At 35.0% G+C, this 17,014-nt stretch overlaps 1 protein-coding gene and 1 long non-coding RNA gene across 22 annotated transcripts in view; one reads left to right on the top strand and one right to left on the bottom strand.

Moving 5' to 3' along the window:
* The window catches only part of PCLO (piccolo presynaptic cytomatrix protein), a 318,666-nt gene that overhangs the window by 247,254 nt on the left and 54,398 nt on the right, over positions 1 to 17,014 (top strand). For 3 of the 6 annotated variants that reach the window (XM_021539594.4, XM_085569964.1, XM_021539591.4), the window contains 5 exons: positions 882 to 975; positions 6,902 to 6,973; positions 9,579 to 9,759; positions 10,979 to 11,173; positions 12,431 to 12,613. In XM_021539594.4, the coding sequence (XP_021395269.3) occupies positions 882 to 975; positions 6,902 to 6,973; positions 9,579 to 9,759; positions 10,979 to 11,173; positions 12,431 to 12,613 (725 nt within the window). The remainder of the gene's footprint in view (positions 1 to 881; positions 976 to 6,901; positions 6,974 to 9,578; positions 9,760 to 10,978; positions 11,174 to 12,430; positions 12,614 to 17,014) is intronic. The other 3 variants (XM_021539595.4, XM_021539592.4, XM_021539596.4) reach the window with 3 other exon arrangements.
* The window catches only part of LOC110475443 (uncharacterized), a 108,425-nt gene continuing 101,270 nt past the window's right edge, over positions 9,860 to 17,014 (bottom strand). For 13 of the 16 annotated variants that reach the window (XR_014952256.1, XR_014952259.1, XR_014952258.1 and 10 more), the window contains one exon: positions 13,245 to 17,014. This exon is cut by the window's right edge. This is a non-coding gene — a long non-coding RNA (uncharacterized LOC110475443). The other 3 variants (XR_014952255.1, XR_013340040.2, XR_014952260.1) reach the window with 2 other exon arrangements.

The following is a 17,014-nucleotide window of genomic DNA, read 5'->3' as shown; positions in this document are numbered from 1 at the left end:
TATATATTGCAGATTGACAAAAAGAGTTTCTTTACCTTAAATCTTGTGGGTTTTTCAAAGTATTAAAAGATTCTCATGTTTTCCTACCCATGTTTTTTAGTATTCCATTTAAATTTATGTTATATTAAAAATGGAATGAAAGCAAATCTGACATCAAAGCTCACAGAGCTAGATTAATCCATATTCTGTTTAAGATTCATGTATTGCAGGAAATGTAAAGTACAATATAAAGCATTAGTAAATTATTTTTAAAACAGATTATGCAGCCAAACCTTTGTTCTTGGCTATTGACAAAAGAAAAAAAGTGATCATGATGCACTTTTATGTTTTTTTCCAGTACAGTTAGAGGGATATGTAGAGAACAGGATCAATAAGAAATTAGTGTTTCAATCATTAACAGGATATTAGTTACTTTATGGCATTCATTAAATGTGTTTGTGAGATGGGATTCCTGTAATTAGACATTGCAACCTATAAATATAATGAATTTGTGCTTCTTTAAGTGCTAATGGGATGGTCGTGGAAAAGAAATCAATGCATTATCACCTCAATTTAGAATCAGAGCCCAATACCTACAATGAGAGGACAAAATATATGTGCATGTACTGACTGATGCTTTATCTTGAAATGGTTTTAGGCAGAGCAAGCCTGTTGAAGAGTCAGGAGATTTTTAAAAGACTATCTCATAAAAGCATACCAAAGAAAACATCCCAAAGGCTGTCATTGTCCTCTTGTAACCCTGAATTGTTGCAGAAATGAAATATACAGCTCTTTTCTTTTTCTGGTTTTTGGTTTGTGGGTGTTTTGGGTTTCTTTTGTATTAGAGCTGAAAGAAACAAAAGATCACTAATGTAATGTTTTGTTCTTTTGTTCAAATCCAGTGCCGAGTACAAGCGGAGAACCAAGTACATACAGAAAAGCTTGAACCCTGAGTGGAATCAGACAGTCATTTATAAAAATATCTCCGTGGAGCAGGTGCGTGGCTGGTGGTGCTCTTCAGTGCTGTTTGCTGCTTTGTTATTTGCATGGTCTGCAGTGCTCACTGTGAAGGGAGCAGTGCTACTGGCAATTCTCTGACCCCCTGTAAAATCTTGCCGTATTTAGGAGAAATTTGGAATTCTTTCCTTCCCTCTGATAGAGCTTCCTATCGAAATACTCTTTTCTTGCCCTTGTAGTCGTTAATATGGTAATTTGTAGGGATTACACTCACAATCATGTTATAAGTACAGATGCGACAATTTAAAAAAAATTATAATGGAATTAATTAATAAGGTAATAAATTAAGACATAAGTTTCTCAAGTAAATGAAGAAATCATAGTCACTCTTTGTTCCAAAAGCCATGCAAACTAACACAAAGCACAGTTTCCACCATTTTATTTTAAAAATAGATATAATTTTTATATATTTTAAGATATATATTTTTATATTTATCACCAATTTCATTAATCACATAAAAAAAAAATTAGAAGATATTTTATTTCCTTGTCATAGAAAAATTTAACTTACATCTAGGAAGGATGTCTGCAGAGTCTTCTGTTTCCTGGTAGCTTCCTAACTCCTAACTGTCCTTCTGAAGCAGTGTGAAGAAATTGAGTACTCTACTCCTCTATCTCTTCTCATAAAGGACTTTTAACCAATTTGAAAAAGATATAATGGGCAAAATAATGATCAATTCATTTTTTAAAATTATGAAGTATATTTTATAGAGTACTGGATTTGCATGCAGTCCTGAATATTTTTGCCTTTCTTTCTGTTTTGTTCTTGGTACTTTCAACTTCACTTTACAATGCCATTTAATCTTTCAGTACTTGTAAAAAAGCCCAGAATAACCAGGCTCTGTAGTGATTAGATTTCCCAATGCTCTTAATATTCTTCCCCACCACAACCCTAAGACCTCAATAAAATCTTCCCAATTTAAAATTTCATTTTTCTTCCTTCCTGTCCATTGAGAGGAACACAGATTAGGATACTCATTTTTGCATGGAATAAAACCCTTCCCACAGAGGGAATTGCCTTGTTGCTCATGTAATCTTCATGTGTGGACTTTACAGGCAGTAGCTCAGAATTACTTCAGAGGTGTCCTGTTGGAGGTAGTGCTTTTATGGGGTTTTCTCACTGCTTCATGCAAGCTTTTTATAAATGGTAGCTAGTTGACAATTAAAGCATCAGAAAAAAAACACACTGATGTTTGCCTAGCTGCAATAGAAACCATATGTTTTCTTTGGTTTACAAAACGATTTGGTAAGTCTTTACAATAGTTCCAAACTCAGCTTTTCATCTAAGAAAGATTCTTGTGTTTTCTTAATTTGCTTGGGGGTTCTGCTGTGACATTTCACAGAGCTGTTATGAAGAGTGCTGGGGTGTTGTAAATTCAATGTCTGTTTGGTGCTTTGCAAATGGATAATGATATTAATCTAGGTTTTCCTGGACACTGATTTTTATGACAAGAAAAAATCTTGTTTCTTTGATGTCAGTTTTTGGACCATTATTTTATTGAATTTTCCTTTAGTTTGCATTTTTGCTTTCTATTTGCAAATCCCCTCCTTTTGCCTTCCTCTGAGACTTTTATGCAGTGTTTATGGTTTTAAGTGTGTAAACGTCATTTGAGCACCACATATCTTTTATATTTAAGCATCTTGTCACACAGAAGAACTGTGTGCAGAGAACAGTTTCCTTCCATACCTTTCCTTGGCTTGTATCTACTGCTAAGACACCAGTATGGGTGACTTTTCTCCTACAAAATTCTCTCCTGGCTTAGAGAATCTACAGTGAAACACATTTCTAAATCACAAATAATTTAATTCTGATTATAAATATCCTCTACAGTCTGAAGAACTCTCACCATGTAAGAGACCATCATTTGTACTCATAACCCTCACAAATGTATATTTTAAAATAGTTATGGATATAACTAGAAATACAAGACAATAATTGCATTTGACTGAGAATGAGTGTTCTGTCCACCAAACAAGCAAAACTGCATCACACACTGTTACACAGAGTTAGCAGTCACATTCAAACCTAAATTCATGAATTTTTATAAACAGTATTTCTTCAAAGAAACATTTCCTTTTCCCCATGCTTTTTTCCTCCATCAAAGCATGCATTGCTTGCAGACAGCAAATATATATTACTAAATATTTCCTAATTTAGTTCTTTTAACATCACTGTCTAGACTTCAGCTGGTTGTACAATTTTTTTATTTTCCTTTTCTTTTTCATAAACTAGTTGAAATTAGAGTGAAAATAATTATGGGAAATAGATCACTCTTTGAAATGAAATGGACTTTTTCAAGGTCAGAATAATTATTTTTATCACATTTATAGCAAGTTTTGCTTTGACAGTTGCAGAAAAAATAAATTAAACTGTGAATAGTTAGTAATTTAAGGGTTTTGTTAAGTAATAATGTAGAAATAATTACAATTTGAGAGGAAGTCTGAGTACACATATTACAAATATTGTGCAGTAATTGCTAAGTCCAATACCTACCCAGAGCAAGAAAGAAAGCATTAGAATAATTTAAGGAGAAGATGATGAAAGATGTAAGTTCTGTGGCTGATGATGCCATTGGTATGCTGTATGACCACACTAAGGTGTGGCTTTCTTTTCCCCAATTTCTTACTTGCCAGAGAGCAAATAAAAGTATTTACTTATATGAAATAATTCTACAAACCAAAGAGTTTTGCTGTAACTTATGTCTGTAATTTGAAGGTACTATATTATAGAAAGAGTCATATTTTCAAAATCTTTGAGTGATGTGGAACTCTATTTCTTATTTCCAAAAGTAAGGAAATCTTTTGTATGAATCAATAAGGCATTGGTATTTAAATCTTATTTAATATCTAGGACAAAAAAATTTAAGATCCTAAGTGACCTATAAAAAGTCTCTTTGTCCTCCCAAGTACCAAAGTACATCGATATAGGGAACAATAAAATGTTAAATATGAATGTAAACAAAAATTACTGTAATGGATTACATGATGCATTAATTTCTACTTATCAAACATCCTGACTGAAATTACAATATTTTGTATTATTTCTGAAGTAATTATTGTAATATGCTTTTAGCAGAGGAAAAAACAAGCTGCATTAAAATTATTTCTTTCCTAATGCAAATCCTAGTATGAAATTTTCAAAGAATATGTGTTAAATATTTTTAGTGCATATTTAGCTACACAGGCAGACACTATCCATAACATCCAGACCTTCAAAACAAGAAACATCTTCAAAACAAGAAACAAGCCCTTCTGTACCTGGGGGTCGGTTATGCTTTTCATGAGAGACAATATTTTTCTCATTGTCTGTTTCTGCAAATTCCTTCATTTTCTTTAAAATATATCTGTCCCTAGACAGCTTAAGAGCATGTTTGGAACTCAGGTGACATTCCCAATATGCAAAAACTGCATTCCTTCTTCTTGTGACACTCATTTTCCTGTTGGTACATTGCCCACTTGCAGAAAGCCATGGTGGGACAGATGGAGGCTTCCTGCAACCCATTTCAGTATTGCTGTCTGTTATATTCCTGATGAGCATCTGAACATCAGGAATTCACAACCTAAAACTTGAGTGAGTGATGTAAGGCAGAACCCTACATTGCTGTGATGGAGGAGTGGCTGCTTTTGAAATCAGCAGCCATTTAGTGCTCTTTGCCACCATAGTGGTACATAGATGTATCTTCAGAAAAGCAAATTTTCCTCTGCTTTGAAACTCATTTCATGCACTGCCTAAAAAAAGTCTTTTCATGGTTTCTCATTGACATTATATTTTATAAAAGCTTTATTAAACTAAAAGGCTTAAAATAGATTTTTTAAAGAAGCTTAGAGGACTGTCAGTTTTCATCACAATTTTATTATTGCAAAGAAGCTAGCAACATACAGCTGCAGTTGCTTAAAAATCTTTTATATTTTTCTCTTTCTACCAAAAATTCTTCAAACTTTAGGGATTTTATTTCTCCATTTCCTGGATCTATAAATTTTTCTCTCTGTCCTTGCAAAGTCATTAAGAAGAAATCTCTCAAAATAGCAACAACTGTGACAATACATTTCTGAAAAGTATTTGTGCTATCCCTTTTTTAAATGGTAAAAATACATATTCTAAATATAGCACTGGCAGAAAATTGTATCATCCAAGAAGCCAAAAGCATCATGGACCAATAGGTGCTCAGCTCACTTTTTCAGGTTATTTTTCATACTGCAGTTTCAATACTGTCTTGGAACAGCAAAGAAAAAGTATTTTATTCAGTCAAGAAAATCAGTTTTAGAAATATTATGTAAAAAATTTTACAAGAATAGTATTTCTGATCAAATTTTGCTTTAATTTTTGCAGGATTTTTTTAAATGAATGTGTAAGAATATTGCTCAATTATGTAAGGATAAAACAGAAAGATTAAAGAATTGCTCTCAAATATTTTTTTAAAAATCTTAGGTTTTAAGTCATGCTTTTCCCTGTTTAAAGAGTACATTGTTGATGCTAAAAATAGTTTAATTCCTCTTTGTGTGGGTTTTCCAGGATATGCTGATTTAAATTAACTTTTCATAGACATCGGCTTTGCACAGTTGCGCATTTTCCTAAAGTTGGCTGGGAGCAGATGATATTCTGAATACATAATGATGAGATTAAATTATCACTTAAAGGCAACTGCAGGTTGTTAGGAACCCTTTTAGTCTGTTGCTGCATGAAAAGAAGGGGCAGTGGAGGGAAATTGATGAGATCATGGTGCCCATAACAGCCGTGTTGTGGGTTCGATCCTGGATGTACAGACCATCCACTTAAGAGCTGCACTCAGTGATCCTTGTGAGTCACTCCCAGCTCAGAATATTCTGTAGTTCTTTAAATAGCCAAGAGTGCTTTCATGGCAAGTATATGCAATATGTACAATAATTGGTATAGCTTATCATTTAGAGCAATGACTTGATCCTTTGCTGTCCCTCTGTGCCCAGCAGCCAATTAATAGAGCAGTGAGTGGCAGGTTGTTTCTGTCACATAAGAATTCATCTTCTGAATTCTTTAATTCAAGTATGTGAAGAATTCTCTTTTCTTCAGTAATGCTTGCATTCTTCACTTATAACTTCTCAGCCTGACTATGCAGACACGCTACAACCCACAGGATTTTGTCCTTATTTCTTTCAATTCACATGAATTTATGACTGCCTTTCCAGCCACCTTATAGCTTTCTGCCCCAGCACGCAAAATCAGTAATCAATCCTGCCCCTACATGTCCTCAGAGACTCCTGGAAAAACTCTCAGGTCATTCTTTACAATAAGGTCAACTACTTTGGTCAACAGTTTCTCTGTCTTGTGCTCTCTTGTCATATATAAAGATTAGGAGTTTCCCACTATGGCCTATAGAAGAGTGCTGGAAACAGCTATCAAGCCAACAAGTTTTGCAGATAATGGGTTTTGACAGCTGTCCTTAATACCCAACAGTATTATTTGTCCACATGCCTGGATCACTTGCAGACTCACTGACTACACTGAATTCTGCAGGCATTAAAGCCTGGTCTTCACAGATGAGGTTATGTAAAGAGGGTGTTTGATATCATACATTTGAAATTCACACTCAGGTGTACTTCAGGCAGATGTCTGCATTCAGACAGATCTGGTGATGAGAAAAGCTACAGGAACAAAAAATGGGGCCTTAAAAATCAGTTTGACTTGTAATGGACAGAAATTCTGCCCAAAACAACTTGTGGGAATTCCTAAAATAGGGCCAAGCACAAGCCCATCTGTCTCAATAACAAATAATTGAGCCAAATTATTTTTCTCAGAACAAGGTTGATAAGAGGGTGAAAATTACCTGTCTCTATGAACAAGGATACATAGAGGAAATAATCTATAGAAACAACCATAAAGACTTGATCTGAGTTTATGAATTTAATCATCCTTTTACTTGAATTCCAGCTGAAAAAGAAAACACTGGAAGTGACTGTCTGGGATTATGACAGATTTTCCTCAAATGATTTCCTTGGTGAAGTGAGTATCTTATTTCTTCCTCTCTACTAGTAATAACTGCAGGCTGTTATTTGGAGACTGTTCTCTTTCAAGGTATGGTACATGTATTAGGTAAAATGGTTTCTTTACATGCCAGTTTTACTGTTGTCTTCTTAACAAATGATCATGATTTCTTTCATTAGACATGAAAGATATGTCGCTTTTATCTTGATTAGCTGGGGGCAAGCTAATTTAGGACCCAACAAAATGTTAATTTGCTGAAAATGAATACTTTTTTTGAATGTGAGATAGCAACAAAATTCAAAGTGACTCCAGGGGAAATTATTTTTATGACTGAAAGCTGTCTGACTTGCTTTTACCATAACATAGGAAGGCTGAGGAGGTATTAGTCTTTGTAAATGATTAAAGCATTAAATTCTGTCATCAAGCCATATTTTAACACATGCACAAGTATCTTCAAGTATGAGCAATTTAATTTTACTGATCAGTCTGATTTTTAACATTCTGAAATAGTAATGTCACTACCAAAGCATGAATTAAGGCAAAATCTAATCTTATAATTAATAATAAATGAGTGCTCATGGGAAGAAGGCTCTCTCTTTAAAAAACAAATAAATAAACATATGCACATATAATACAGAATTACCAGCAATAACTATGATATAAAAATAATTAAAGATGTAATTACAAATAAAGATTATAATTAGAAACAAAAGCACTGAAAATCTATCTCCTGTGCAGAGTAACTGAGAGTATCTGGGTTCAGTCTACATTTGAATTCTGAAAAAAAGCCACACAGTTCAGCTCCAGCTCCCCTTTGTGTAACTACCAAACTGAGCAATCAGTGTCACTATTTTAACAATTGCTAAAATAAATGTATAGGAAGCTCCAAATGATTACTTATTTCCTGCATACTGTGTCTATATTCTTGTTGAGTTCAGCATGTTTGTCCAAATGCAGGGCTTTACTGAATATTTACATCCTTGTTTTTTATGACAGTTAGAAAAGGGGTACTCCAGCAACTGAAGATTTAAACCTTTCCCCTTCAAATTTTCTTCAACATCTAGAATTATTTTTTTTTTAATTGTAAAAACATTTATTCAGAGAAAAAAGCAACAGAAGAGACTATCCGGTGTATCTCAGCATCAGGGCATCCAGAGGAATCCTGCACCATAACATGAGGTGTGGGATATCCAAATCGTGCCCCAAAGACTTGCTTGAATAGACCCAGCAGCACCTGTGTGCCCCAGAGAAGTGGCACATCAAGGTCCATATCCACGGAAAGTGAAACCTCTCCTCCTACAAAGCAGAGCCCCCAGCCCACGCTGCCCATTGGCACCAGTCCTCAGCCATGCTCTCTTCCAAGTCATTTTCAAAGCTTGACTGAAAACCACAACAGGGAGCATGCTGAATAGTTAATCTGTTAAGATTAATTATAGGTCTAACCAGAAAGACCAAGCCAGATCATAGACAACCTATAAAAATAAAAGGAAAAAAAGGGAAGGAAAAAGGCTTTTAACCTAGAAACCATCAGTTGTTAGGAGACTTCCCCATCCCTATACTTGAAGAGGCTTTCTTTAATTCAAGGTTTGTAATAAAGTGACAAAAACATTGCTCCCTGAGGTAATTGCACACTTTATTTGTCTAGCAGTTTTAAAACTTCCCTACCTGACATTAGTTTTAGCCCTCTCATTTTAGAGCCAGATGCAAATCTATTTTTGACCTTCCTTTTTTCAAGATTCTGTGATAAATATCAGTACTTTACATCCCTTGGCCCTCTCAATTGCAAGCTTATTAAAGGAGGCAGGGTCTTTTTGGTTCCCATGCTCTTTTTTTTTTTTTTTTTTTTACATTTATTATTTAAAAGTAATTTCACTAAAGTCCTGCTAACAATGAAGGTGGCTTAGGGAAGATTTCATCTACAATATTTGCAGGTTTTTTAAGCCAGTTTATTTGTTTTATTCCCACATTACCATTGCACCTCCTGTTTTTGGTTTTTTTTCCTCAGTAATGTTTAGATACCTAAATAGTCAGTTGAATTCTATCATTTTAGTGAAGTACAAGAATAATCCTTTTTCTTTTCTTTATGTTGCTACTTACTTCTGCATATGTGGATTTTTAAAGACCCAATAAGCATAAGCCTCATATTATTGAAGACCTTAATAAAATCAAATATGCAACTTTCCCCCCTTAAATGCACTGATAAAAGGAAGAAATTATACTGCTTGCATCTCCTATTAGAAAATGTCTGTGCAGAAGCAGAATGGCTGGATAGCTTTGTAATGTCTTTTTACTGTAGCTGTCAAACTAGTGCTCACAAGCTGCCCTCTAAACTGCCCAGTTTTCTTTGGGTTGAGCTATGCCACAGTCAAAGGACTCAGCTCACAGTCCTGACTGAGGTCCCAGTGAGAAGAGTTGTTGGTTCAGACACATCAATATGCTGCTGAATCTGGGTTTGGGGTCACAGCATGCCCAGAAAGTCCTGAATGTGTCAGCACACAGCCTTATGCTCTTCACTCTTTCTCTTGATTGCAACTTCTGACAACACAGCTCTAGTCTCTTCTGATGTATGCAATCATAAATAGGTCAGATACAGGCCATATATTATAATTTTATTTATTTGTAGGTATTGATTGAGTTATCCAGCATCTCTCAGCTTGACAACACTCCTCGGTGGTATCCTCTTAAAGAACAGAGTGAAAACATAGACCATGGGAAATCTCATTCTGAAAAGAGTAGCCAGCAATCTCCAAAACCATCTGTCATCAAGAGCAGAAGTCATGGAATCTTCCCGGACCCCTCCAAGGGTAGGAATGACTTGGTGCACCTGATACAAAATATTTTCCCAGATGATGTGTAAACCTTTACTATGTGTAAGTTCTAATAGAAAAAATAAAGACACTGGTATGAAGTTTGTATACATTTTTATTAAAAATGCATTTATCTCTGTGATTAATTAGCTGGAGACAAGGTTTAAATTGTCTCAATCTTGCCAGCCAGCTTACTGAGCAATTACGTCCTTAAAACACCAGCATACAGACTCACCTACTACTCTAGATGTGCTTTGCATATCTGCTATAGATTCTGTGCCCTTTTTATTTTCTTGATAGCCTTTGGCAAACTCAATACATATTTAGCTTTCTATTTTTCATGTTCCTTAAGTATTCTATGGAATCTTTTTTCTTCTGAAAATGCCACGTTAATATTTTATAGAACAATTGCAATATGCAATAATGCATATGCGTTTCCAGTCAATGATAATGGATTGTAGCACATCTCAGTGGTATTGGAAATCAGTGGAGCTGATACAGTAGAAATATACTAATGTTTACAAAACCTGAATTGATCTCAGTGTCTCCTGCTTCAAGAAATTTATCTCTAATTCTTTTTTTTATACTAAGTAGTCAGTGGACAGGTGCTCTCTTAAAACACATTATGTGTCCTATCAAAGCAAAAAACATTCCATCTACAATCCAGACAAGAACCCCAGAGGGACAAGACTCTACTCCATCTCCTCTCTATTTCTCTATTTAACGTTTTGCCAGGGACTGACTGGTGTCTATATAAGATGTCTGCCTGAATTAGTGGTAAGTATAGAAGATATTATTAGTTAGGCTGTGATTTTCCTGATGGCATTATTCAGGATAAAATGACTTGCATTTACTAAGTGTTTGGTACTGGTGTAGGTGATGCTGCTTAGCCTTGACATGCTAGAGAATAGAAAGTGGAAAACACTACGCCATCATTCCATCTGTTTGAACCAGCACAGGAGGTCCAATTCACAGGTGATTAAAAACCAATACTAAATAAATTATTCCCTGGGCCAGGTAACAGTGGGGAAGTATAAAACAATGCTTCATAAAAGTTTCATAATCGTGGTATATCCTGATGCTTTAAATGGAAAAGCACAGCTTAATCTTTATTCCTTGTTCTGGAATTCAGCTAGAAAGACCAGTCAAGAGAAAGAGAATGCAATTGTTTGTTTTTAATAAATGCAAGAGTTGTACTTCTTCGTTTTCCTGGTAGACATGCAGGTGCCCACCATTGAGAAATCCCACAGCAGCCCAGGGAGCTCCAAATCTTCTTCTGAAGGACACCTCCGCTCTCACGGCCCATCTCGCAGCCAAAGCAAAACCAGCGTCACTCAAACTCACCTTGAAGACGCTGGGGCAGCCATCGCCGCTGCCGAAGCAGCTGTGCAGCAGCTTCGCCTTCAACCAAGTAAAAGACGCAAATAAATTCCTCAGCATGGCAGCTTAATGTTCATCTGTTGCCTTTTTCCCTGCTGTCCTTCCCTTTTTGGCTATTTTTTTTTGTTGTTGTTGTTCTCGGCACACTGTGCTCACTCTGTTCAATGTCTTTCTTTGTGTGCCTGTGTGTGGATACATATAATTACAATATACTCTTGTACTTAGAAGTCCTTTATTTAGTTATTTATTTTTTATTTTATAAAGACTGCAGTGAAACTGGCTGTTTCTCCATCAGACCCTTCACTCATGGTCCATGATGTTCCATGGTTGTGCATGACTCCCAGAGAAGTCCATTGTGTTTTGATGTCACTAAATACCTACCAATGAAATAATCAAAACCTGCAGAGATGCAACTGCCAGCTCTTCAAATTGCATATAAGACTGAGACCACATTAATAACAGGGTGTATCTATAAGTAGTAATCATGAAGAACAGTACTATATACACAAAAGAAGATCTGAAGTTAAAGAAACTTTTTTTTTTTTAACTACATGGCTGAGATTTCTATTTTTGGAACATAACTGTAAATATCTATTTTATTTTTTTTGGAAAGGAAATATAAGGCAACCTTGTTTATATCGTGGATAAGATTGTGTTAGTGATGAGCAGAACAGAAATACAATAAAAACATTAAACACAAGAATTGCAAAACCATTAAACACACAGAGCCAGTAACAATATCAGATTTCAACAATGTTGTCAAGTTAGCAAACTCAAAGGGAGTTGAGAGTTAAGTCAGGTGTCAAGAGTTCAACTTTTTGAGTAAATTTTTACCATTAATTGGTTAAGGGTCAAGGTAGATTTAATCTGACAACTTCAAACAGGTTAAAATAAATTAAAACTATTCCATTAAAAAGGATTACTTTCCAGAGTATATTTCAGACCAGTATCATCTGATTGCTAGCTGAGGGTTTAGTTGATGGCAAATTAAATCTCTGACTGTGAAGTCATTGTGTTTGTCTTTAGGATTTGTTAATATGCCATAACCTCACCATAGTACAATGGAAAACTGGGGGGGAAATTATTTCCCTTGTCTTCACTGTCATTGCTACAGAAACAGCCAGTTTTGATACTCTTTAATGCTGTGCATGTGGTGTCTCTTTGGTGTTTGAAAACACTACTTACTTAAATACAGAAAAAAACCACTTCTGTTTGCATGAATAACATTTAAGCTGGTTCCATCTGAGGATACATACTCTGGGTTTCCATTTCACCCACACTGCCACAGCAGCACATAAAAGCGGTCAGTCTAATCATGCCAGGAAGCAGCACAGACACAGCATAGCAGGAGTCCTCCCCATTCAAAGAACTCAGTCTGACAATCTGCCTCCACCAGCCAGTGACAACAAAGACCAAAGCCAACTAGCCCTCAGGAAAGTGATGTCTGATGGACCAGTCAAGCCTGAAGGAGGTGAGCAGAAAGACATGGTTAAGAAACCAACAACATCCCAAATACTTCTTGCCATGTCAACTAATTCATTGCGATATTTAAGTATTTATTTTACCCCTCCATTAAGTGCTGTAAATGTTTACATGAATCAAGAACTCTGCTTGATTTTCCCACCTATCAGCGCATAAATCCATAATGAAAAACTGTGCTAAGAAGCATTATGAAGCAACAAATGTGTGCACTTCCATTCCACTGGAGTACTTGGAATTCTGTTGAAAAGTAGTATAGCTTTGCTCATGTTGTTGCCTAATAAAAAGCATGCATCCAAGCTGGTCTGCTTAAGCATGATTGGACATTTCTTGTACTGTGACAAAAACCTAACTGCACATTTTTGTTTCTTAAAATGTAATTGGGACAATAATAATTCCTGTTTCCTCTTCCAACACAATTACCATGTCAACAGTTTTTAGCATAGATAATTTTTCAAACCACCAGTGGAAAGGAAAGGAGTTTTGATCCATGTATAGCTCAATTTCTTGATAATTTTCCTATCAGCATCGTTAAAAGTTATTTTCTACTTGTAGGCACCTGTAATACCACATATCATCTATTTATTCCCTCATCACAAATAAAGAGCCAGAATCTCAATCAGTTCAAATTGCCACTGTTCTTTTGACTTGTGGAGCATCTTGTTTATTTCCGTGGAATCTGAGGGATAATCCAAATAAATGTACTGACTGAACTCCCAGATGTTCTTTTGTGCTGTAATCCCTTTCTAAGCTCTCAAGATGAATTGAAGGTTTTTCTGTCACCACCATTGCACATGATGGACAATATAAGCTGGCTGAGAGGGGTACAGGAGAGAAAGAGGAAATGGTACGTTAGACAATATATTCTAAAGGCAACAAATCATTCAGACAACCAGTGCGATGTTAAAACAACTAATTAACAGGGCAAAAGTAACAGGTCTTTTAAAGCATATTCAGAAATAAGTTTTTTTCTTAGGAGAGCCCTTAGAATTCTTTCAGAAATCCAGATATTTACACAAACACAGACACACATTATATTGCTCTACAGCTCAACTCTAGACACTCAGCCCAGGCAGAGCTAGGGAATGTTGTGGTACAAGCTCAGGCATCATGTCTGAAAGCTGCATGCCACTCCTGGGGGTACACCATTCAAATTTAAATGACTCTTATGATCTTTTGAGATGCCGTGTCTGTTGAGTTTTATCGCAAACACTCATAGTCCTGTAGTGATGCCTTTTCACGTAGACAGGTAATACAAAACATTTAGCTTGTGATGTAAGGTTGAATATATAAGGTTCAGATATAGTTTTATAATAAAGAAATAGTGAGTCTGTTGGCTTCAAGTGCCTGTGCCAACAAACTGTTATTCTATCTTCTTTTAAAATTGCAAAAAGAATATGTACTGATATGTACTTGGCTCAGCAATATTGGAAGCATCATAGAGAGTTATGGGAATAAGAGTCCCCATTATAAATAATGAGTCCACATTATAATAATGAGTCCACAATAATATATAAAAATGGTTAAAATTTTTATGAAGACATGTAGTACTTTTGTCTTTTTACTTCTGACAAATAAACACAATGCATGGTCACCTACACAATGGTTAAAAGTTTGTTTTCAGAACTGTGAGATGTTTTGGCTTTTCTTCATTGTACCAAAGATAGTTTGTCCAAATGTATTCATATGAGTTGGGCTAGTAGTTACCATTTTGAGGTTAATGACTCTCACGACTTTTAGCAGGAATGAAAAACAATATGATTTCACTGCAGTTTTGTGGAGCATGAAAGTATGAGTCTATAGCCTCTAATGGAAAAAGCACCAAAGATATTCAACTTCTAACTTATGGACTTCTTTGTGGGATGAAGAAATGATAAAGAAAGGAGAGATTTCCCCTTAATTGTGAACTGTGAATATCAGGGTATCATCAGTTTCCAAGTCCATTCCCAAAAAGGGATAATGTATGTTTGTGATATCTACCTCCATTATACCCTACTTTATTGTTAGCTGGAAAAGGATGCATTAGGAACTGGTTTTAATGACTGGAACAGTCATCTTAGTAATTTTTAACAATCGTTAGTAATTTTTTGTTACTATGTCTCAAAGCCCTTTACGAAGGAAGCCATTATAGATAATACACAACATCATTATTATTATTTTACCAGAGCTATTTCTTTGTGCATATATTAAACAACAGCACCTTTTAGAAGAATTGTTTGGGTTTTTTCAGCCTAAGTACACAAGGGTGATGGAAATTATTATATGCTGTAAAGTCCTTCTATACCTAAGATAACCCTCAGAAAGAGTGTCCTTCTTTGATCTAGTCTCTCAATAGATCCATTTCTTCTCTTGAATTTAACTGGCTCTAGAGAAAAAACAAACCAAACAAGGCAAGAATCCTCAGTCATTCTGACAATGTCTCAGAGAAATCCTTCTCTACTTTTGGTTCCTAGGACCCTTTCTATTTGGTCTATTTTGTCAGTTATCAATTGTGTGTCTGTTGAGAAGTAACAAGAAAATCATAAACAACATCAGAACCTATAGCATAAAGTGCATATTTTGTGAAAACAAAAGTTTTTCACCAGTTTTTTGTTGAACTGAATTGTTTATATATTTCTTTTGAAGAGTAAAAAATGTAATTAAAACAATCTTCTTTAAAATTAAAGTGAAGATGCAACAAAAAACATTGCATTTTGCTCAGAACCTTTTTTAAAATCCAACATTCGGCTACAGCAGTTAATTAAAAATAAACCCTGAAGTATAATTTTGTCATTGCCAATGAGAGATAAAAGTGTGATCTACAAAGAAACAAACTCCATGCTACACTTTCCAATCACATTCCTCAGAGAGGAACAATAATATTTCAGAGCCAACTCTTTGAAGCCAGAAGTTGCAAGGGATCCAAGTCAGAGGATGGCTTAATTTGATTTAGGTTTTGTGCAATATATGAATAATTTCCAATTACACATTCACTTAAAATTAAGCACATTCCCTTCAACATAAATCTGTGTATTAAGAGTTTATCCACCAGATGAGTCAGTTTTAGACACAGTGTGAATCAGTCCACCATCTTTTCAGTCAGTAATTTATCCCACAGAAGGATCTTCTCATTATATGGAATTTTCTTGTTATGTCAGTTATGTTTTCAATAAATTATTTTAGAGTTCTTCAGATACTTGAAAATTTGGAGATGATCTGTTTATTCAGAACATCACCAGTTCTCTGGATACATGCATGTGAAAGAGTAGGAATTTGGAATATATTTTTTTACTGATTTTATACTAAGAAAATATTTTCAAACCTAGCTTATAGATTTAAAGGAATGAATAACATGCTGTAGTTTTAATACCTTCCAATAAAATGAATAAGAAATACAAGAAACAGAAAAAAACTTCAGCATCTGTGTTAAGCAGAAAGGTGCACTACCTCGGCTTTGCCATAGTAGAAATTTAATTGGCTTGTTCTTTTTTGCAGAGAAAGAGATGCCAGGTTTTCCCCTAAAGGACAATGATTGTACAATTGATTGTACAATCAATTCCTTTATTACGTTAGAATATCCAAGGGTGAACAAAAACCCATTATTTTATGACCAAATAAGAGAATTTCTAGAAATTTTTTGAACCTTCATACCTCTTTGAAGAACAGTAAATTAATATAATAGTAAATAGCTCAGCAAGTGAATTTAAGTTTCAACATCATTGCAGCCCTATACATTTTTTATTCTTTCCAACAGACACTCATGAAAAAGAAGCTACAAGTCAATATGCTATTGCTTGTATATAATTTGCTGATGGATGCCATAGGAAAGTCCTCTTCTATTTGGCTCACGTTAACCTGATCAAACAAACAAGAAACTTGCCATAATAAAAACACTTCTATACTCCTCACCTGAATTAGTTAGCAAATGTTAAAGATCTAGAGAAATTGCCATGTGTTTCAATTAAAGATCCAAACATATCTGTTAATTTAAGGTAATACCAGCATTATAATTCTACAGGAATTTCTGTCTAATTTTCAATAAGGGAAAGGTATTTCAAAAATCAAACCTCTAGCAATTTAAAATAACAACATTTCCTTAAAACATCCTCTGACACCTGGTATTATATTTTTTTCGTCACTAAAATAACGGGGTGGGGATGGTGGAGGTGAGGAGGATGGGAGAAAATGGAGCCCCACAGCATGTCATAGAGAACATTTCATCTTTTACATTTCTCATTTTCCATCATGACACAACATCTTTTCCAAACAGTTGTATGTCAAGGGATTCTACTAGCTGGGAGAGATCTACTCCCTGATAGGTATACAGAGTTGATATTGTTAGTTAGAATACCTACAGTTTCAAAACTCTATATCAACATTTTCAGAATTATACCCAATTAAGCCTATCAATTTA

This window comes from Lonchura striata, chromosome 1A (assembly GCF_050655825.1).
Source record: "Lonchura striata isolate lonStrDom1 chromosome 1A, ASM5065582v1, whole genome shotgun sequence".
In the NCBI taxonomy this organism is placed as follows: Eukaryota; Metazoa; Chordata; class Aves; order Passeriformes; family Estrildidae; genus Lonchura; species Lonchura striata.
Note: the sequence above shows the minus strand (reverse complement) of the source record. Positions and strands in the feature narration are given on the sequence as shown.